General features: G+C 37.3%; 1 protein-coding gene across 18 annotated transcripts in view; it reads left to right on the plus strand.

Moving 5' to 3' along the window:
• LOC126297434 (trithorax group protein osa-like) overlaps nucleotides 1-22,574 on the plus strand; it is a 307,341-nt gene extending 284,767 nt beyond the window's left edge. For all 18 annotated transcript variants that reach the window (XM_049988261.1, XM_049988269.1, XM_049988262.1 and 15 more), the window contains 4 exons: nucleotides 3,086-3,269; nucleotides 11,757-11,947; nucleotides 12,166-12,306; nucleotides 17,492-22,574. In XM_049988261.1, the coding sequence (XP_049844218.1) occupies nucleotides 3,086-3,269; nucleotides 11,757-11,947; nucleotides 12,166-12,306; nucleotides 17,492-20,212 (3,237 nt within the window). In that variant the 3' untranslated portion in view covers nucleotides 20,213-22,574. The remainder of the gene's footprint in view (nucleotides 1-3,085; nucleotides 3,270-11,756; nucleotides 11,948-12,165; nucleotides 12,307-17,491) is intronic.
• The last annotated feature ends 274 nt before the right edge of the window (nucleotides 22,575-22,848 follow it).

Consider the following 22,848-nt stretch of genomic DNA (forward strand, 5'->3'; position numbering starts at 1 on the left):
CAATTTTTCTGGTCTCTAAAAGGTTTACTACAATGTTTGTCTAGATGTACGTGATGCCCAAAACTTTTAATTTTGTGACTTCCAAGAGTTCCATCCACATTTTCTTAATAAGTGTTTCAAGATTGGTTAATTTAGACACGAGTATAACCCATTATAAAATACGTGTAGCTACAGTTTAATAACAGCCTCGGTTGGTTTCATAGGACAGCATTGTAACAGAAACAGTTTCAGTTTTTATTAGCTGTCTTTCTTTTATATTCTGTGATATGATTTGCTCCCTCGTTTGTCACATTCTTTAGACTGATATCCTGTGTGTCAAACTACTGATTTTGCGTTTGAGTGCCTCATTGCCAAATCAGTATTGTATGTTAAAATTGTATCTAATTGTGCTTCATTAAGTTTTCACTAAGCACAGATCATGAAGTGAATTCACATTTCAACCAAGAGGAAGGTGGATCTTCATGACTGTAATCACTTGGTGCACGTATGAAACTGTGCGTCTTCTGTAATTTGTTTTTCTTGTCATTATAAATATTGTATTTTTTGGGCCTGATTGTGCCAATACCACACCATGCAATACTGTTCACATCTGTTTGTATGGTATGCTACATACTGTGCATGGCTTTTTATCAATAGAGTTCATGTAGTGTTACATTACTCATTGCATATTCAAACATTTCTTATCAAAACATCAGTGATACATGGCATACACTTTTCTCGAAGTGTTAGCTTCCCTTTGAAGTTCTCATTTGAGATTTTCCAGCCCCTTTCAGATGTAATGGTAATACTGGCAGGTTTCTTTAACATTTTACGGAACAAAGTTGAATGGTACAAAGAGAGCAAATCAAAAGAAGGTTGTAGAGGAGCAGTGATGATGTCTACCAAAATACTGACTTTGCCTGTAGCATTCCAAAACTCTGAGCACACCCATTACTTATTCAAGACTCTTACAAGTAAATGTCAATGATACATTGAAGCTACTTAAGCTAAATTAGTGCCCAGCCTGAGAGGTCTACATTTTTAAAAACTCAGAGAGGAGATTAAAAAAAAATCTATGTTTCATGAAATTGCTTATAATACAGTGTCGGATAGACTGTTGGCAGAAGATTTTAAAATTGGAGAGAAAATAAGACAGTAGTTGGGAATGTATTATCATTCTCATCATTCTCCGCCCCCCCCCCCCCTCCTCCTCTCTCTGCCCTCCATGTGCAGGTGGAACTAAATACAACATGTCAACAGAAAATTTCTGGTGTCCATTGAAAGGTAATTTTCTAATTATGTTGGTTAAAATAATTTCTCTGTAGTAAGCTCTTTGAATGTCACACATTTACATTATCATTACAGGTAAACTTACTGTAAGAATGAAGAAGAATAGTGTGTGTACTTGTCATTGAACAGATAACTTTCCACACAGTGTGTCTCAACATAGTTGAAATTTTATTATAAAAAATGTGTATTTGCAGTTGAAGATGTTGAAAAATGCCATGTATCTGTGTCACTTTGAAGTGTAGTGGAACATTCAAGAAAAAGTACTTAGACTGCAATTATAATATGAAACATAATTTTTGAATCTCTTTGTAATATCAGCTATCAAACTATTCCCTTTGTCAGATGTAGGCAACAAATTCTCCTCCTCCCCACCCACACTGCCACTGCCCCCTCTGGGCATTCACTGATAGTATGTAACAGTCTTCTTTCAAAGTGCTTGTCTTCCACTCACCACCACCATTGTGTAGTGAGTAGCTATCTATCATAACTATTTATTTGTTATCATCTCATCCTAGGTTTTCCGTTATTTAAATAAACAGTGTAATGTACTCTGCCTTAAGGAGGACAATATGCCTGTAACACTTCCACCCTCGAGATTAATAATACAGTACTCTCAGCTGAAACCAACAATATTATTATCTAGTTAGGCTTCATTATGTGCAACAACCTCAGTTGAAATGTAAAAATTAACAGTCTTAATATTCTAAAACAAAGTTCTTGAGATTTGATCATTGAATTCATGTGATTCCTCCTTTGAAATTGTTGCAGATAACAACACTTCAAAACAATTTTATGATTTCTTGAATACCAATTTGAATTTCTTCCCAATATGAATTTATAGCACATTCTGGGACACACAAAGCATACTTGTTATTTTTCTGTCAACCAGTTTTAAGCTAAAAGCCCACCCCTACCTAATTCTGAACAGAGTTTGAAAATTTCAAGTCATCATAAACAAATGTGTATTTTAATTTTTTTTATTTTATACATACTTTGTCTGTACATTATGTATAATTGGGGGCCATTTATATCCTTTTAGCTTCCTCATAGTTATTATTCAGGTAGAGGAGAGATCACATTCTCACTTATACAAAAATGTTATGATTCTGATGTACTGTTTCTAATAAGGGGAAATGTTCACTCATAACATTCTATTTGCAACATTTTACATCCAAGTGAGGAGCCATACTTGATGTTTTGGATACAGTCATTCCTGTTGTACTGGATAATTAGCAGAGTATGAAGTTTACTACAGACTTGTTTCATTCAACTCTGATATGAAAATGGGAAAGATAAATGACCACACCAATAAACAAAATTATTCTAATTTTATCTTCAGCTCATTTATAGTTTTCAAATGGTTAAGGAGGTGTCAGTTTGACATTGTAATGGTTTCTTAATTACTTTTCAGTTTCTCCAACTTTAGCCCTAACTTCCAGTAGTGCCCCTGTCTCCATGGAAGTGTAGTGTCCCTTTGAGGTGCCTTGAGCATAGGCTTGTTATATTACTGTGTACCAGCCTGGTTTGTCCTATACACTCTTGTTACTGCATCATGTTTGTCCTTAGTAATTCTTCCCAATACATATGAAACATCATATCGTTTAAAGATTCAGTGTGAAAATGTACAGCACAATTTCAGTCCATTACCAAGAATAATTAGTACAGTTAACAGCAAGGAGCTCGTGAACAGTAATGTTTAAACACTTTTTTAAATGTTATTCATGAAGAAACAGAAGTGATAGTTTTGTTACAGTTTGTTTTATTTGATATTTGTTTGTGAAAAATAGTTACAATTGAAAGTAAATACTGCCAACAGGTATATTCTGGTCAACAAGCAGCTACTGCAACTGGCCCAGGTGGTCAGATGTATCCTGGAAGCCCTCATAGTAAATCAATGCCGCCTCCAGCTCCACAGACCCCTAGAAGGCATCCAGATTTTGCAAAAGACCCACAGCAGTCTCCCTATCCACCATATAGTCAACAAAGGCCTTCTATATACGGTAAGTGGTAAGCACTGTAATTTGAAGGGTTCTTAAATGTTTAAAGATACAGGAAAAAGAAGCTAAGTCACATAGTTCTTGATGCTGTTAGGGGTCTCTTTCCAGCTTATGAGAACAATATGAACTTTCTCCCTCTGTTTAGCTATTTTCTGTGATATTCCTAATGTTTTAAAGTGACAGTAAAGTTTCATCATTTGATATTGTTGACCTATCATCATCTTGGTTTTTCCCTTTACTTTGTGGTGTAGCAGTTTTTTTTCTTTTTTAATTATGTGTTTCCAGGATTTTTTGTGCCATGTATATTAGGCTTAATTTTTGATAACCACAGTTTGTAAGTTGTATTGATTCAACCCAGACATCTTCTATTTGTTGTATGTAATGAAAATAATTTATTAGTTACAAATGAGAAACTGTAGAGAGGCAATACTTGATTTCAAAAATTTAACTCTTTAACATAAAGCCAGAGTTAGTTTTTATTATTCTGACAAAAAATCCCAAGTGTATCCCAGCAACTTAAGAACAGACCTCTGAAAAAAGTCAAGCCTTGCTTACATCCGTTTCAGCATGGGTAGTTAAGTGTTGGGCCACTAGGGGGCATCCAGTCCCGTATTTGTAGCCTAGATATTGTGTTCTGGTTCAGGTGTTTGCCAGTGGATATCACCTTTACTGTTTGCAGCTTTGGGTACTTCAAAATGGATCCTAAGTTTGGCATTGAATTTAGCACCCCAGAAAGTGAGGTAGTATGTGATGTTATTTCATTGGAGACTGAAAGTGATAAAAATTCAACAGATGACTGACAAGTACTCACCAGTGGTGTGAGATATACTGTACTGTGACTAGCTCCACCAATATTTCCATTCAAAGGAACACACTGTGAAACACATGATTTGATTTCATGTCTACACACAAACTACAAAATGACTTTATGATTCAGGATACTTCAGTGAAAGTCCAGTGCACAAGTATATTCTGGATTTTATTAACAGTGATCTTCAAAAATTTGTAACTCACAGTTACTTCAAAAGCTATTTTCATTAATAATAAAATATCTTTTTGGAACATTTTTTTAGAACAGTTTGTGAAGAAAAGTAAATATATCAAGGGACTAATTTTCCAATTTTGGAAATATGAAATACTATACGTTACAGTTACACTAGTTATTTATTGCCCCATTAATGGAACTACATAGAAAGTAAATAGAATTGAGTAACACGGGTAATTACAGCACTTGGTAATGATTTTTTCTGGTTCTGTATAGAAGGGTAAAAAGGATGGGTGTGAAATACCTTGCAGAAAGCTGAGCATCTATCATCTCTGACTTATGCTTAGAACCATGTAGATATATGTTTTGTGTTCGTGTGTCCCTGTGCCACCATTAACAATTTGTTGAAGGCCTCATGTATTGTTAAGTGTGGAATTTAAGAGGAAACCTTTCCAAAATGTCTTGGCATCCAGCTTCTCAGAGCTCTAAAAAACATTCCAAGTAAATAACTATTGACCATTTCTTGCTTGCTTGATGAATTCTGCTGTAGCATTGGTCTATTGCTGCTCTTACTTCATGTTAATGATGTGCCATTTTATTTGCATTGGGAAGCAGAATTAATTCTGTTTGCAGATAATACAAGCATTTTTGTGAAGTTGAGCAATGAACCATCAACAAAGAAAATGGTAAATGATGTTTCTGTGAAAGTTACTGAATGGTTTTGCACAAATGGGCTTGCTGTAAACTTTCAAAAAATGCATTTAACCCGCTCTTGTACTGTTGAGAACATCCTCCCTTCTATTAACTGAGTACGCCAACAGTAAATAATAAACTGGGATGGAAATTGCAAAGTGTTAGGTGGGAATGTGATGAAAACATAAACTGGAAAAACCATACTGTAGACCTGCTAACATGTTTAAGTTTTGCTACTTTTGTCATAATAGTAATTGCCAACTTTGTGAATGTAGAAGTCAGCAAGCTAAAATATTTTGCTTGTTAATTGATGTCATATGGGACAATACTCTGGGATAACTTCTCGCCTCGGCAAAAAGTGCATGTGGCCCATTATAAATTAAATAGAGTTATGTATGGAGTGTGCACATGTAAAACTTGCAGATATCTCTTTAAGCAGCTGGAAATATTAACCACAGCTTCACAGCACATTTATTCACTTAGGAAACTTATAATCAGTAATCAGTCCACATTTTACAGTTCTGTTGATCTTCACAAATATAACACTAAAATGAAAAATTACCCTTTAATGAATCTAACTTCGGCACAGAAAGAGATGAAATATGCAACTGTACAGCTCTTTAAAAGTCTACGTACGGGAATAAAATGTTTAACAAATAGCAGAAGTGTTTCCAAAAGTAGATTAAAGAGCTTTCTTCTTAATAACTCCCTATACACCATAGAGCAATTCTTGAGTAGAGATAATTAGTCATTAAAAAATGCAGAAGAAGATCTGGAAGACCTGTAAATGGCAAACACGCAGCCATTATTTTCAATTTTTTATTTAGTTGTAGATAAAAATGATATGTTTGTTGCCACATTCCACATCATAATATTTATCATGAATTTTATGTGTGGAGCAATTAACAAACTTTATGGAACAAGCAACAAACCAACTGATAGCTTTAGTGTGCATGAGCTTATTGTAGTCTTTCACTACCTACATGCACGGCAATGAGGTTAAGTTGTTAAGCAGCTGAAACATACGAATTTTGTATTTCACACTAACGTAAAATGGCAGATTAAGAAATGTTGACTTTTAAAGACCTCCAGTAGACTGCCACCTATGTTTTCAAATTTCAAAGTGTAGTAGTCCTTATCCTAGACCATTCCTTCAGTTGCAAATGCCTCATACTCTTTTAGAGTAATTTTAGTTTAAATTACAGTTTGTAGCACTTACCACATTTAGAGTGCCCTATGACTAATAGAAAGGATTTATCACTGAAATGCAAATTAACCATTTTGCTGTTGTGAGCATGTACATACGTCCTGCCAGGCTGTTCCCCAGGTGTTGTGGAAGTGTGTATGTGCACCGCTTCGGATTTCCTACAATGCTGTGGACGTATGATTGTGTCCTGAACCACTCCAGGCATGTTACTTCCTTATTTTGCAGAATAGAAAAGTTTTGAGTATTTATCACACACCGGCCGGGGTGGCCGAGCGGTTCTAGGCGCTACATTCTGGAACCGAGCAACCACTACGGTCGCAGGTTTCAATCCTGTCTCGGGAATGGATGTGTGTGATGTCCTTAGGTTAGTTAGGTTTAACTAGTTCTAAGTTCTAGGGGACTGATGACCTTAGAAGTTAAGTGCCATAGTGCTCAGAGCCATTTGAATCATTTATCACACAATGTATGTGTCTCAATACAAGCTATCATTTGGAGAAAATGTCATTTTAGTATCTTGAATTGTTTATGAGATATAATGTTTGTTATGACCACATGATTCATGATGCGCAGTGTCTTGAATGAGCACATTCCGCATGATCATATTTGAGACATAAAACTCAATAACTAGAAAACGAAATGAGATATCATTTTACTCTCAGTTTTAAATAAAATTTCGATATCTTATTGACATTTCATTTACTGCAATGTGTGAACTAAAATCAACCATGTGCAAAGTTTATGCGATGTGTTTTTACCTCTGCAAAATCTTTAAAAATTGACACACTGATTTCCTTAATTTGATGCAGCACAGTAACTATGGCATATAATGAAAAGAAATCCAGGCCTTTATCGAGTGAGGATATGAGGCTATAAGATGCACAAAAATCAAAGTTCTTCACATAATAGTTTTCTCAAAAATAGATGATAAGTGCTTAATAGCAGCCAGCATGTTTGTATGGACAGAACTGGCCACATCGTTGTCTGTTGGATAAAATCCAATAACTTGAGAATGAATGATATATTCTTATGCTCTCAATTGTAACAAACATTTTGGTATATTACCCACATTTCATAAACTGCAGTGTAGGAGCTAAAATCAGCTATATGCAAAGTTTATGCAGTGCATTTCTACCTTTGTGAACTCTTAAAAATTTTTGTGGAATGTTGTTTGTAATTTGGTGCAGCGCAGTTAGTGAGGTGATAACGTGGGGTTGGGGGAGGGGGAGGGGGGGGGCGAAGCATCAGGTAAGATATACAAAAATAAGTGTTTCTCACTTAATAGTTTTTGAAAAATTGAATGATAAAGATTTCATATCAACCAGAACACTGTGTCTCTGCACAGGCACCAACATCTGGAGAGCAGTAAAGCCATAACAAAAGCCACCTCAACACAGAATGCAAAGAGCACCTGTGTAGCAATGAAAGGGTTAAGTAACCTTCCACAATAGTTCACTGAGACTAGTTATGCTAACAAATGTGTCTTCAGGTTGAGTTTAATGTAGGTTCATTTGGGAAACAAACACATGGTACATTAGTTTGCCTTTGATATAAAGATTGTGTACCAGTTGTCTTCAAAACTAATGCCTAGAAATTACATTTTACTGTTGCACTTACGTAGATAGAGTTGTATCATTTGAGCGTTTCTGACTGTCCTTCAGCAATACCCTCATCTTAGGAGAGAAATTATGCTTAATAAGTCTGACTTCATAATGAATATAATTTCTGGCATCATTTTATATACTACCTATGACATGTTCTTCATGAACTATTTTTCAGTACAACTATCAGTTTGTCTCAATATTTTTCAAACCATTGCCTACAAATCTTGATATGGATTCCAGCAACAACAACAAAAAAACAGACCCTAAGAGATGAGATTTGATCAAGGTATAATTGATGTTTGGTACATGTCACCACTACCTCATCTGTAGGAGCAAGAAATACCATCTCTTACAGCAGAAAAGACTGTATTTATCATAGTGTTTAAAACACACACATAATCAGTGCTATTATTTCAGCATCACATAAAATGAATTTTACGTTACTTCCCTGTGCAAGAAGTTTAGTTAGCAATACTGAATTCAATATATAAGTAATGTAGAATAGAGTGTCATCAATATTTGTGTTTCATTGCCACAACTTGAATTGAATTTACTCCGTTAACTTCAAATGATATTATTCCACACAATTTTGTCATTTACTTTGTGATTTTTCTTAAAGATAAACAGTTATTCATTTTGAACGAAATTTGTAAAATTTTGTGATTTTGCACTTTGCAGAGAATAGGTACCTTTAATGATGAGTCATTACTTGGGACTGCAATAATTCACATTTTCTGAAAAATCCAACATAAATGCGAATTCTGCCTCAAAATGCGAAATTAATTAATAGATGAGCTATTTGTTAGCGAAAGTTTGAAATGGCTGTATTTTCTGCATAGAATATCGAAATTGTAAGCAGTCACTGGCATTATACACCATATGACGAAACCCAATTTGGATAGATAATGTGCACAAGGACCTATGTGCAAAATAAAGTGTACAAATACAAGGATATATCAATACAGTCAATGATCTGGTGTGATGTCAATTGTGGATGATTGAGTGGTCTGTTTAAGACACACTCGCGTAAGGCAATGTACTGCTAGAGGTCCGGCCTGTATCATTAACAATACTCTGCAACTTCAACAAGCAATTTTGTGATAGCTACGCCGAATGCTTTGTGTTGTGTGTTATTCATTGTTTTCTTTTCTTATTTTGAAATAAGTGAAGCGCCTAATCCTGCTCCATCACAGATTTCAATTATGACTCTTACAACACCTGAAGAGATTGGCAATCCCTGTGACAGTGTGTCAATTCTGCTGTAGGCTGCTGCCCAACAAAATGGAGGTAGGGTTTGTTTCCCCACACTGCTCCTTCCCCTGTGGCAGACAAAATTCTAGTCTGTTTACACTTGCTGCCGTCTGTGACTATAGCCTGTAATGCCCTCTGTGCTATAGTGATTGGAAAACAAAATCTTTAACATTTTTTGACGGTGCGGAAATTATTCTTCTAATGTTAAAACCAAGTTAACATATGATCGATTTACTTTACGCTAAGTGTCTTGTCAGTTCTATCTGTAGTGTTGTCAAGCATGGGTTGTAGGGCTATGAATGCCCACAAAAGGTTGAAATTAATAGTCTGCAGATTTTTTAGTCTTCAGATTGGGCAAGAAAAGACAAATAATGTCCAGAAACACCTTAGTTTGAGTAATTCAGTGAACTGGTGAGAAAATGCTGGTGCTTTGCAACAGAACAGTCTTTTTTGAAAGCATATATACAGCCAAATGAAGAAAACAAAAGCCATTTCAGTAGAAAATGTTGTTGAAGTGTTTTCAAAAACAAACATGCCAGTCAAAAGTCCCCAATCAGCACTCTTTTTAACATTTGATTTCAAAGAACTAATAATTTGTCTATTTTCACTCATGTAGTGTGTCAACCTTTTAAATTTGTTTGTCTAGTCATTTACAAACAACGAAACTGGACACGAATTTTGCCAAAAATAGGTGCTACATTTTCCAGTCCCTAGTCATTACACATGCTTGTCCAACACCTTTTGCTGTGTCTAATGTCCTATTCCGCTTCCTGCTACTTGCTGTTTTCTGTGTATGTTCCTCTGTACCAACAACTCTTATTGATACCTTAACCAAGGAGGCAAATTGGTGTCTGTGCATGTGACTAGGTGAGTGACTGGGTAAATGTTCATGCATGCATGCCTGAAGGAAAAGACACTGTGGTGACTACAGCTGTTATGAAATACATTAAATGTATTTGCAGCTGCAAATATGGACAGCCATTGCTGTTTAATGGAGTGACAACAGTGAAAATTTGTGCCAGACCAGGACTCGAACCTGGATTTCCCGATTACCACAAGCGGTCACCTTATCATTGTATGCATGTCCAAAGGAGCAGTGCATTGTAATTCTGAATAACACAGGTACTGAAATATAATATTTATCTACTGACACCGGGCAAAGTGACTTTTGCCTAAAATGTCTCCCCTGTACGGGAATATACATATGAATGTAAGAGTGCAGGTTGTAGACACACGGTTGGAAACATGTGGAAGTTTGGGTCTGGCCTTGAGTCGTGCTTATATAGGTTAATGGTAAGGCGACTGCTCACGATAAGCTGGAAATCTGGTTCGAGTCCTGGTTCGACACAAATTTTCTCTGTTGTCATTCCGTTCTACTGCTGATGGTTGTCCATATTCACAACTGTGAATACATTTAATGTATCCAGTTAAATTATAGCTGCCCAATAACTGATTGGTTGAATTAGTTCACAGATTGTAGGAAGTCGGTGACATTACCATCATTAAAAGTTCTGTATTTAGTAAAGCACTGTAATGTTCAAACCCATCTTAAGCTTGAGCACAGATTTTTCATGTGCTGTTTTGTCTGTGGTGCCTCTTTACATCCCAAAATCTACAGCCTGAGTAATTTCTGGGGGAAAAGCCCCTTTTCAAACTTAATAGAGCATATCGTAATCATGATCTAGAAGAAAAGGCAATATCCACTTTTGGCATGCAAACTTGGCAGTGGTTTGGAAGGAGATGCACTTCAGTGGCTGTAAGGTTTTTAGTGCCCTTTCTTCACAAATTAGGTTTGGCAGATGGCAAGGGGAGCTCTTGCTTAAAGAAATTTAAGTCAGTTCCTGTTGTGAGTGTCATTTTAGACCATAGAGTGTTTATGATCCTGTCTATTTATTGTTGTAAATGTATTTATTTTTATATTATATATGTACTGTAATATTCACATTTTCTGTAATATTTATTTAACTGCAAAATTTGTTTTTCAGTGTTAGAACCTGAGCTTTAGATATTAAAAATGAATATTAGTACTACTTTTATAATACCATAACACATCAGTAAAATTGATATGTTTAATACCCTGTGATATATCTACAACACGGCTCTCCAGAACACCAAATATATAAATAAATTGTACAGCTCATGGTTCATTGTGGTTTTGTAAGTGTTTTCAGATGTATTGTATCAATGAAATGTATTTACAATTTTCCATTTCAGTACTTATAAATGAGGATTAGTGTTTTATGGAATGTTACAAAAATGTTTTCTTGTGTTTGGGATGACTGAATGAATTGGCAACTGAAAAAGTGTTGATCTGTGTAGGTTCGTCAAATTTGATTTGTTGGACAGTAATATGTTAACAGGAAGTGCAAGAATGTATCAAAAAAATTAGTGCCTTGGAGACTTTTAGTTACTTAGTTTTTGACTTTGTGTTGGTTTTCTAAAGATTTAAACCTGTAATCAGTTTCAGATTAATAAAGTTAACAGTGAGCATTTAAGAGAGCTATGTTCTGCAATTCTGTTTTTATAAGTACCTCAGATCCAGACACTTTGTTGTTCCATTCGAAATACATTGCAGCAGGATTAATAACGAGCCTCTTAGGTTAAACTCTCATATTCTTAGTTGTATGTAGTTATTGGAGGGATTCACATTAGAGTGAGATGTTCTAGTATGCTAATTTGATGAGACATAAATGCATCTGATGAGATTGATTTAAATGTGGTGTAATTAAAATAGAAAATTTGTTGTATTGTAGGCTGGAGTAGTGGTAACACTCAGTATCGGGCACAGTACCCTCCACAAGGACCTGTCCCACAAGGGCCTCCACAGTGGAACCAAAATGCTCAACGAGCTGGTGGTCCTGTGCCTGGTCAGCCAGCTAACAGCCAGTGGGACCAGCACCGCTACCAAGCTAGTGGACAGTCACCGTATCAGCCTCCACAACAGGTATTGTGTTACAGTTTGAATTACGATGTTCTCTGTCACTTTTGCCCATATAGGGTTGGTTGTTTATGGTTGAAGACATCCGTAACCATAATTTTTGTGTGAACTGTGTATTTCTTACTCTTTTTGAGATTGAAACTGTTAGTGAAACTGTCAGAGATGTTACTATAAATAATTTTATTCAGAGTCTTATTTACTCCTTTCTTTCTTTCTTCCTTAAGGCACAGCAGCAGTGGGTTCCAAGTATGCAGACTCCTGGTATTAATCAAAACTCACTTCTAAGGCCACCGATGGTTAGCCCACGTGCTCCGTTCCGACCGGAAGGAAAGCCATATTCGATGCAGCAACTACCGGGTTCAAAGGTTCGCTACTTCTAATTTTTTCTCACTCAATGTGGATTTTCTACACACAGCATGAGTCTACTTATGGTGTTGCTTTTGGTACCATGTCGAGATACTGAAAGACATTTAGAGAAGCCTTTGTTTCGTGTGCTAGCAACTTGAGGACAGCCTGTGTTATCCAAAAAATTAAGAGGCTTGTACATTACAATATGTCAAAGTCTTTGCTTCGTATTGAAAAATACACACATTCAGTGTTTTGTAGACACTGTTCCAAACCATTGTGTTAAACTCGGGTCATGTCGTGAAATGATTTTGCAGCAAATTGTGAAGTTGATGTACTTTTATTTCATTAAATGAAGTGCCCATAATAAAGAGTATGTGCATTTGGTCTTACATCCCACATGGCTCGTTTTGTATGTTCTATTAATAAATAGTCATAAATTGATTCCAAAGCACACATTTGAAGTCGGCATTTAACAAATATTAACACACTGTCGAGGGCGTGTGTGTCTATGGTCGGCATATCAGGTAAACACACAAAGCTTTCATGTTTGTACTGCGTTATGACCAATAAATAAACCTGTTACAAATATTTAATAGGGTGCCCTCAGCCTCGTGAACACTAATGGGGAACTTTGTTATGGCATAGTGGTAGCTCTAATTAAGAAACCTGACACTAGCTGCTGACAAGGTCATGTGCTGCCTGTGAGTCTTTGTAATACTACTGCACAGTGCTGATTGAGTGGATTTTCAGAAGGTGGTGCCCCGCAGCTCTAATGTATTTGAAAAATGTCATATTACCACCTTGAGGTGCTGGTAAAATTCTGTATTTACCCAGCTAGTTTGTCATCCCACATAATCACGTTCATAAAAGTACTCACATCCTAAGATTAGGTGAAATATAAAATAATCATCATCAGATGATAAAATGGTGGAATATTCACTGTTATTACACCATAATATAAATTACATTTTCAGTCTATAAAAACTGTGCTATGTAGTGTACTCATTCATGTTATAACCGTAACCAACATTAAAACTTTGAACAGATTAGTACTGCACATCTGGTATGTGATATGAATCTGTTCACAGCATTAATGAGGATCAGCTGCTGCTAGGACCATAAGGTAAACTGCAGATACAGAGATTTCAAAGCTCATATAAGGTTTGTGAATCTGAGATTTCATTTAAAACAGTAGGCCCTGATCTCCCACTCCAAACACACATACTTTCTAGTTCCTTCAGGAAACAGGTTAATATGAGTAAAATTAAAGAAAAGTAATAATAAATCATATTTTCTTAAAGTGTTTATTAATGATTCTGTCAACAGTTGTGGTATTTATGTTAGGCAGCTAGTTTCAAACCTTACAGGTTCATTTTAAAGTCTGGCGTACTGAGGCTGCACTGACAGTGCCCGATATTAATAATAAACATCAAAGAGGCAACATAAGCTGTATAAATGTTTCCAGAAAAAATGCTACAATCCACACATGCCTCTTACTAAGTCAAAATCAGACTCGTGCATTGCCCCTTTGATGTTTATTATTATTGTTCAGGCACTGTCAGTGCAGCCTCAGTAGGCCAGGCATGAAAAAGAACCTATAACATTTGAAACTAATTGCCTAATATAAATACAGCAGCTGCTGACAGAATCATTAATAAATGCTTTAAGAAACTCAATAAAGTTACTGTTTCCCTGGCAACAAAATGTTGAAACTGGAAAAAAAGGTCATCTTGATTAAGGCACTACTTAGTATCTGTGTTAGAAATCAGTATGCATGTTGACAGTAAGTATTGAGTATTTTTTTATGGGACTACATACACTTCTGAAAAAAAGCAACAGCCTCAAGGACAGTCGTTTTACTGACCATTGAGGTGACAGATTGTTCATCATTCAGATCAAACGAAGCACGCATCACAGTAAATGGTGCCCAGTCGCATCAATACACAGTGTATTCCCCTCTGGTGGTGAGGCAGGTGTGTTTTCTCACATGCAAACTATCATAAAGGTGTCAAATGGCATCCTGCAATAGATTGTCCCAAGCATCTTGTGCCTTTTATAGTAATTTGGTCGTGGCTCTTGCAGGCCCCCAGAGAACAAGGATGTTCCCACTTCATCATGTCCCATACATGTTCAGCAGCCAATAGATCAGTTGATCTTGCTGTCCAGGGCAGTTTCTGTACATCACAAAGAGCTTGTGTTGCAGCAGCTGTATGAGGACGTGCATTATCCCATTGAAAAAGCATATCCCTTTCTATAAAGAAATGGCAGTAGTGTGGGGATAATAGCCTGTGCAAGGCAACGGGCACTGTTTTCTTTGGTTACTTTAACCTGCAGAAACACCAAATATGACCATGAGCTGTAATTGATCTCCCCCTCACCCCCCCCCCCCAATGAGACCTGGGATGTTACCAGTGTGTTCAGGGCAAATACACTCTGGAGTAAGCAGCTCACCAGGTCTACACCATACACGTGTACATCCATCACTAGTGATGCTTGGCAGTGTTGTGGTATCAGTAATAGTCTGGACAGAGGCACACATGATCTTATCCCTGCTGCAAGCAGATGATTCCCAGTGCTCCATGATGACACAACAGGTGCAACATACGCACAGATTTTGAGATTTTGGCCCTGGATGATAATCGATCAGACACCAATGCTCGCACAGTGCACCTATCTCGTCGTGCATCTGTACTGTGAGGATGTCCAGAGCCTGGTATATAGGTATGGGAATGTTCCACAAACCTTTGTTGAAAGCAGCATCACGGCACTGATACATTGTGTCCAACATGTGCAGCGATCCGTCAATACGTCCGCCCAGCTTCCCCCAGGACCCCAATGTGACCCCATTCAAAGGGCTGAATCTGTTCAACAGGAGTGCTGACTCATCAGTAGGGTGTGGTTGCACCCTAAAATGATTATGGCAAACTTGGCATATTTACTGCCTGCTGAGTCAAAACAGAGGGTGCAGAGTGCCATCTGATCACTGATGACTGTGACAAATAAAGCAATAACACAACCACCCCTCAGTATATGCACGTACTATATGGTGGTGCCATTAAACCCAGTCCTTTGAGGATAATTTTTGATATTCATTGAGTTTGTTCATGTTCAGTTTTTATTCAGGTATACACAGATACTTCTTTTCCATTCTCTCTCTTAAATATGAGCACATTAATTTACAAAAATGTGGCTCTGATCCTATGATGGGCATCCTTAATGTGGAACAGAAGTGACAGTGATTTGGTTCAGTTAATAATAGTGCAAAGTCCAATTTATTTATTGATTCTCTTGTAGAAAAGACTGAATTAAAAGAATAAAGGACATAAATTATCATCTTCAGCTAAGAATTGTCGTTTTAAAAAATCTTGTACACTTGTGCTCCACTTTGAATGCTTATGTTCTGCAGCTTCTCAATCTTTGTTAAAAGCCACCTACAATGTTCATATTAAATATGAAAATAGATTTGCTTCCATCATGTATGCTACCTACTAAAATAACAGAATTTTCCTATTGGATAATATATTGCATTACACAACTTACTTCTTCCTACTTCATATCACTTTACCCCAACATTACTATGTACCACACTAAACTAATAAATTTTGTGGTCTGATAGGTGGAGAATGATGATGAGAAATAGTGAACTCAGCTTGTGGAAGAATAACTCTTTCGAGTCATGAATATTAAAAAAATCATTGATGGAATTATTGAATCCCTACTGGCATTGTGGTGTTGAAGCTTCACTACAGACTCAGAATGAAAAGAGTTCATCTATAGATTCCTGAATGTTAAATGAGAATACCATCAACAGGCACCAAATGTAATTACGTGGAATGATTGTGTTGGTAATGAAACAATTGCAGTCACCAACTGTTTCGGTACACATTATACAAGTAGAATTGGAGAGGCTGTATTGTTAATCAGGCAGAACCATTGGAGACTGTCAGAATTTTCAGATACCTGCCTGGACTGTACATCCCCACAAAATATGATACATGCCATAAAAATAAGAACCTGGCTAACCACTAGTAAGATCAGTAGTCAGAAGTTCATAACTTACCCTCCACTATTCAAATAGTCTGTGAAATAACTTAATGCTGTAGTTATATAGATTTCAAAAGTCGTGTGTCTCTTCATTTACTGTTATCCTTGTAGCAGCTCCACATGACCACACCACTTTCTCAGACAGTTATAAGGAACAAGCCCCCCTCCCCCGCCCCTTCCCCAGCTTTACAGTCAGAATAATTCTTCTCCTTTGTCTGTTATCCGTTCTTGTGTAGAATTTGAATCATGAATGCTTTTTATGCACTTTTTAAAAGTTATATTGCGTATATTCATTTTTTCTCACTTCATCCTAAGTCAGCTCTCATATTTTTTTGGTGGAATATACAGCATGTTGAAATGTTATGACTCATTATGGCATATCGTTCTAACCAATTACACTGTATTAAAGTACCGCAGGTTGCCACTTATACATAATGGCTGAGGTTACATATACTTGCCATATCCTTTTTAATGTTGAAACTGGAATGCTATATGCAAGTTACTTGTACTTCGTGCAGAGATGCCACAGTGCCACCATACTAGCAGAACAGCTTGCCTCTAGCTGTTATTTAGTAATGACTGGGTAAAACAGAGGAACAAATTGCCAATCATTCCCAAAACACGATTCACTTCATTCCACAGAGAAGCATGACTAATAAATTTTGCAAGGTAACTTAGAGGCTATTATAATACAGTATTTGTTACAGTGTTTAATTTTTTTGCCTCATCCCTTTTCAACTTACTTAATGATTGAGCAGTAAGTTATGTACACTTTAGATGACAACAAGATAGGGGTTTTATTAGTTTCTTTAGAGGCATTTTCTCTCCTTCTGAGCATTTCATACAGGTAGATGATCTTGCATTACTCTTAATGTACCAATTTCTTTAATTCTCAATGTATGGGCCACTGACTCAAAGGCTTGCAATTTTTTAAGTATTAAGTCTGTTCTTCAACAAAGCATGATAATCTTGGTGAGTATAAATTTTGCACATGTTTAAAGTTTTTGAATTTGATTTTCTCCCATAGCCCATTTCATAGTATAAAGTAAAACTTATAAAAAAATCCAAATTGAAGTTGAAAAAATTACATATGTTAAGTTTTATCAGTTTTGCTGACCATGTTTTGTACCTATATTTTCTACTGGTGTCTTATTTCAGGCGCAGCCACCTGGGATGAATAATGCGCAGGTCTACCAACAACAGAGTGCCCCAAAGCGAGAGATCGTTTTCCCTCCAGAAAGTGTGGAAGCAACATTGCCTGTTTTGTATAAACGCAAGCGGATGACACGAGGGGATGTAGCACCTGTAGAAGCGTGGAGGCTTATGATGAGTCTGCGCTCTGGCCTACTGGCAGAGAGTGCTTGGGCTCTGGATATTCTCAACATCCTTTTGTTTGATGATACCACAGTTGCATATTTTGGACTAGCCCATATGCCAGGACTCCTTGATGTGCTGTTGGAGCATTTCAGACGCAGTTTAGCTGACATGTTTGACTCGCCTCTTCCAGATTCTGGGAAGAAGTGGTTCCAGGCACCAAAGGTGGAAACACCGGAAGTGGACCTAGGGCAAGTTAGAGTGCCAGTTGATCCTGCAGATCACATCACATTAATGAAATCGACACCAAATTATACTCTTGTGACTAGAAAGGGTGAGGTAGTTCGAATTGTGAACAAAGATAATGAGATTTTTGTTGTGGATGATCGGAAGAGCTGGGACATTGAAGGTGACTTGGCAGAAAACGATGATGTGGTTCAAGACCCGTGGCAGTTGACCTCTTCAGACATCAGTTCGACGAAGTATATTGTGTCATGTTTCCAAGGAGAGTTCGGTAATGTTCCATTTGCGAGACTGCTCGATGACAGTAAGACTGTAGGTGCCGAAGAGGAAGAAGATTGTCGGACAAAAGTAAGTGAAGAAGAATCGTATCCCATTGAAAACTTGAGTGTAACTCCTCCTATAGTGCTAAAAGTGGAATGTAGTGATGACAACGGTGTTATTGATAGTTCGAGCAGTGCATCTAATGTGATACTTAATGAGGAACATTTGAGTAAAGACAGCTCCTTCGTAGATGTGCAGGATAGTGATGAAGTGAAACGGACTAAAACTATTTTGAGTGATGTGTTTTCGCGGATAAAAAAGGAAAATACGGAAGAAAATTCATTGCTGCCTGAACACTGCGTAGACCCCTTAGAGCCACCTAAAGAAACTGTAGAAGTGAAAAAGGAAGCAAACTGTGTCGAAAGTGAGAGCAGTAGTAATAATGAAAGGGAGTTGCCGCATTCTCCAAGTGTACCAAAGGATATTGAAACAAAGAGTGATAATGCTGTATCAGAAACTAGTGACACAAATAATTTTAGCAGCAGTAACATAAAAACAGAACATACAAACAACGACAATAGTTCTAATAGCAATGAGAGTAGTATATTCAATATAAGCAAAGGTGATAACTGTAACAGCACAACACCGAATGAATCCAGTTGTGATTATAAGATCAAAGAAGGTGTTGAAAGTGAAATTATTGCCAGTGAAGAAAACAGTGAAGGTAATGAAAGTTCTGGAAATGCTGTTGAAGGAACTAGCCTTAATAATTGCGAATGTTTAGAAAGCAATGAAAGTAGTAATGGCAACAACAGTTGTGACGAAACTGTAAAAGAACACGAAGAAACAGAAACAGAAATGGAACAAGATGTGTTCCTCGAAGGTTCTGAACATGAAGGAAAAGACATAAAAATGGAAGATGACTATGGTGACGAAGTTGAAGAAAAGTCAAAAGTAACAGATGTGAGACCAGAGATAAAGGGAGAAAACAGGGGCGGCATACAAATAAGGGATCCTGCGGGAACGTTGAAAAGAAGGCGTATGTCAGATTATGAAGACGAATGTTACGCGAGAGATGAAGCGAGCCTTTACCTTGTTACTGATACACAGGATGCAAAGGCAAGGCGTTGTGTTTGTCTTTCAAATATTTTGAGGAATCTGACATTTGTCCCGGGCAATGAAGCAGAGTTTGCCAAAAATGTTACATTCCTTGGTTTGTTGGGGAAGCTTTTACTCTTACACCACGAACATCCTCCTCGTGCACAGAAACAGCGCAATTATGACCGTGAAGAAGATGCTGACTTTGCAGATTCTTGTAGCAGTTTACAAGGTGAGGCGGAATGGTGGTGGGACTTCTTGCACCATGTGCGCGAAAATGTGTTGGTGACAGCGGCTAATATTGCCGGTCATATGGACCTCGGTCAACATCCTGAGGAAGTGTCGCGGCCCGTAATTGATGGACTTCTTCACTGGGCAGTCTGTCCAGCTGCTCATGGTCAGGACCCATTTCCAGGATCTTCAGGCTCGTTGTCACCCCAGCGCCTCGCACTGGAAGCTCTGTGCAAATTGTGTGTAACGGACTCTAATGTAGATCTGGTTGTAGCTACGCCACCCTACTCCCGTTTGGAACGTCTGTGTGCTGTGCTGACACGACTTCTGTGCCGTTCAGAAGAGCAAGTGCTACGAGAGTTTGCAGTGAATATGCTGCACTACCTGGCCGCGGCGGACAGTGGTGTGGCACGTACTGTTGCACTGCAGAGCCCGTGTGTGTCCTTGCTAGTAGCATTCATCGAGCAGGCGGAAGCTACTGCATTGGGGGTAGCCAATCAACACGGTATCGGTGCACTTAGAGACAATCCAGATGCTATGGGAACCAGTCTGGATATGCTGAGGCGTGCGGCTGGTACATTACTCCATCTGGCACGACATCCTGAAAACCGGCCGCTCTTCCTGCAGCAAGAACAGCGTCTGTTATCCCTCGTCATGAGCCAGATCCTCGATCAGCAAGTGGCAGCTGTAATCTCCAGTGTTCTTTTCCAGTGCTCACGGCCCTCTTCGTAGCATGCACAGCAGTTGTAGACAACTAAGTGGTGAAACTGGCACGGATGTTTCCTTCTCTTGTGATTTTTGCTGGAACATATTGTGAGAGGTGACTTTTGAGTCTGAATGTAATGAGGACTGAGTTTCCGGTTCGTCAGTCCTTTATTCCTTTCTTTTATGCCTTGCCGAAATGGTGTTAGTTAAATGTACAGTTAGTTATGAGTGAAGTGGAAGTACATGTTTGTTTACAGGAGGAAGTCGGCTGATGTTGATATTATGTACAAACAGTCAGACTGTCTTTGATTAGATTTAATAGATATAAATAAATAAATACAAATATATATATATATAATCTATATGTATATGTATATATATGTATACTTATACATATAACTATACATGAAATATAGATACAGTAAATACCAAACAGTTACGTAGTCTTGCAGCGAAACGGTTGCTACAGCAGTAACACGAGTGGGGCAGTAACTGAGAATTACCAGATGAGACTGATGGTGCCACTTCCAGCATTCACCAATATCTGTTACGAGTCGGAAATTTATTTTGTATTTATCATCAGATGTGGTTGGATGTGAATGAATGTGGAAGTTCTGTTATCTAGAGCTATGTGTCGACTGTCTTATTAGTGTAGGGCCATTGCTACAAATGCTGTTGAGGGACAGTGGAATAATATTAAATACCAGAATACACATTAAGTAATCATGCATATAGTTAAGTAAACTGAATTAGATTCTTTAGAATACAACACAAAATTGAGTCTAAGAAACATGACTTGGAGTGCAGGAAGTTAAGGTGCCACCACTGCCGTGTTACTTGTGGAACAGGTGAAAGTAAGTGTGTCTAATTATTTACTTCGATGTGTGGAAGTGACGTGGGGTGTAACATAATTGAGAAAAGATTGTTATAAACATTTTCTTTCTAAACACGCCCTTGAAATCTGTTCATTGATACCCATTGGATAAAAAATGTATAGCCCATTTTATCCTACTGATGGCTGATTTTCATCCCTCATACTAAGACCTCTTGTGGTCATGCTAAGTACCTTTCCCTTTCCTTACTTTCATATTGGTATTACTGTGCAAATGCTTTATATATGTCTGAACAAGTCAGAAATAAATGTACATAAGGAGTACTAAGGCAATTGTTATCATTCCTCCTTGGTGTGCCTGTTAGGTGGATGGCTAGTAAATGTAGTAGACTGAGGGACCTATCACATTATTTATAATTTATTTTTTTTACACTGTTATCTACATGTTAAAGTGTGCTTCAAAATTTCTTTTGCTTACTTGTAAGCTCCCTTTTCTACAAATAATTGAGATACATAGTATCCATTTTTGGTGGTATCATTGTATTTTCTATTCATTCTGTTTGTTTCTCACTGGCTACAAAATTAGATTGTCTTGAGTGTACTTACTCTCCACAATTTCTTCTCTCTGATTAGTTGTACTTGGTTTCTAATACTTCAGTTTGCTCAGTATTAAAAGCAGAAGCAGAATGTGCTGTATTGATTCAAAAAATAAAAACTGAAGTATTAAAATGACCCTTAGTAAGTATTTTCTACATTTTTGAGAGTATTGTTTCCTTCTGTGCATCTTGTCTTAACTGTTTCCTTTGTCTGATGCTTCTCCCATGTCTCCTTTATGCATGTGTTGCATCTGTTGAATATTTCAGAATGAGTGGTGGTTTGACACACTTTTAAGATGAAAATTGTTAGCACAAAATTTGTACATTATTTATTTAATGTTTTCATTAGTTAATGTATCTGTGGTCTCGTGTTCATTTTATTAGTTGTATGTATGTGTATATATTGGACGTTTTTCTGGAAGGCTTCCTCTATACAATTGCAGAACTTCATAGAGACATCTTCCGTGTGATGTGTTGAGAGTAAACAGTGGAAAAGTTATATGCTTGTCATTTTAAGTTGCTGTGATTTTTTTTTGTCATCCTACTACCCTTATAATCTCCTCCACATGATTAAGTATTTTGTCATTTGTATACTTTTTTAAAAAATGAAGAAAAGGAAGAAACATGTTTGATATGAGATACTCAAGTTCTTGACAAGGTTGTTGTCAAAAATATTTGCTACAAATTTTATATTTACGGCTTCTGATATACTCATAATTGTTGTCTCGGTAGTAATTCCCTGGCACCTTGTATTAAAAGGCTATGCTATTATTTTGTTAAAATGGTTTCTGCATCGCTGCTCCTGTATCAAATTGTTGGCTGACAACTGTTGCATCTCATGTGAGAGCAAGACATTTATAGTTTTATTTTAATTGAATTTACATAAACGCAACAGTGTTCTGTGCATGGCATTCTTCTCGATTTGTTGCAGATAAATAAAAGTTCTGTTTTGCTATGTTTATGCTTTGGCTGTGGAAAGTTTGCTGTTGCAGAAATTTAGTGTGTTACAGAGGGTGAAGTTCTATGTTTTTTGCATATACACCATCTGATCGAAAGTATCTGGATACCTGTTAGTGAACATTAATATGGGATGTGTCCACCCTTCACCTTTATGTCTTGAACTCCACTGGGAACACCTACAGTGAGGTGTCAGACTGTCTGTGGAGAGGACCGGCAGCATGTTCTACCTCAAGAGTAAAAACCAGAGGATGTAGTGGTGTTGGATGCTGAGGTCT

The sequence above is a fragment of the Schistocerca gregaria genome, chromosome X, assembly GCF_023897955.1.
Source record: "Schistocerca gregaria isolate iqSchGreg1 chromosome X, iqSchGreg1.2, whole genome shotgun sequence".
Classification (NCBI taxonomy): domain Eukaryota; kingdom Metazoa; phylum Arthropoda; class Insecta; order Orthoptera; family Acrididae; genus Schistocerca; species Schistocerca gregaria.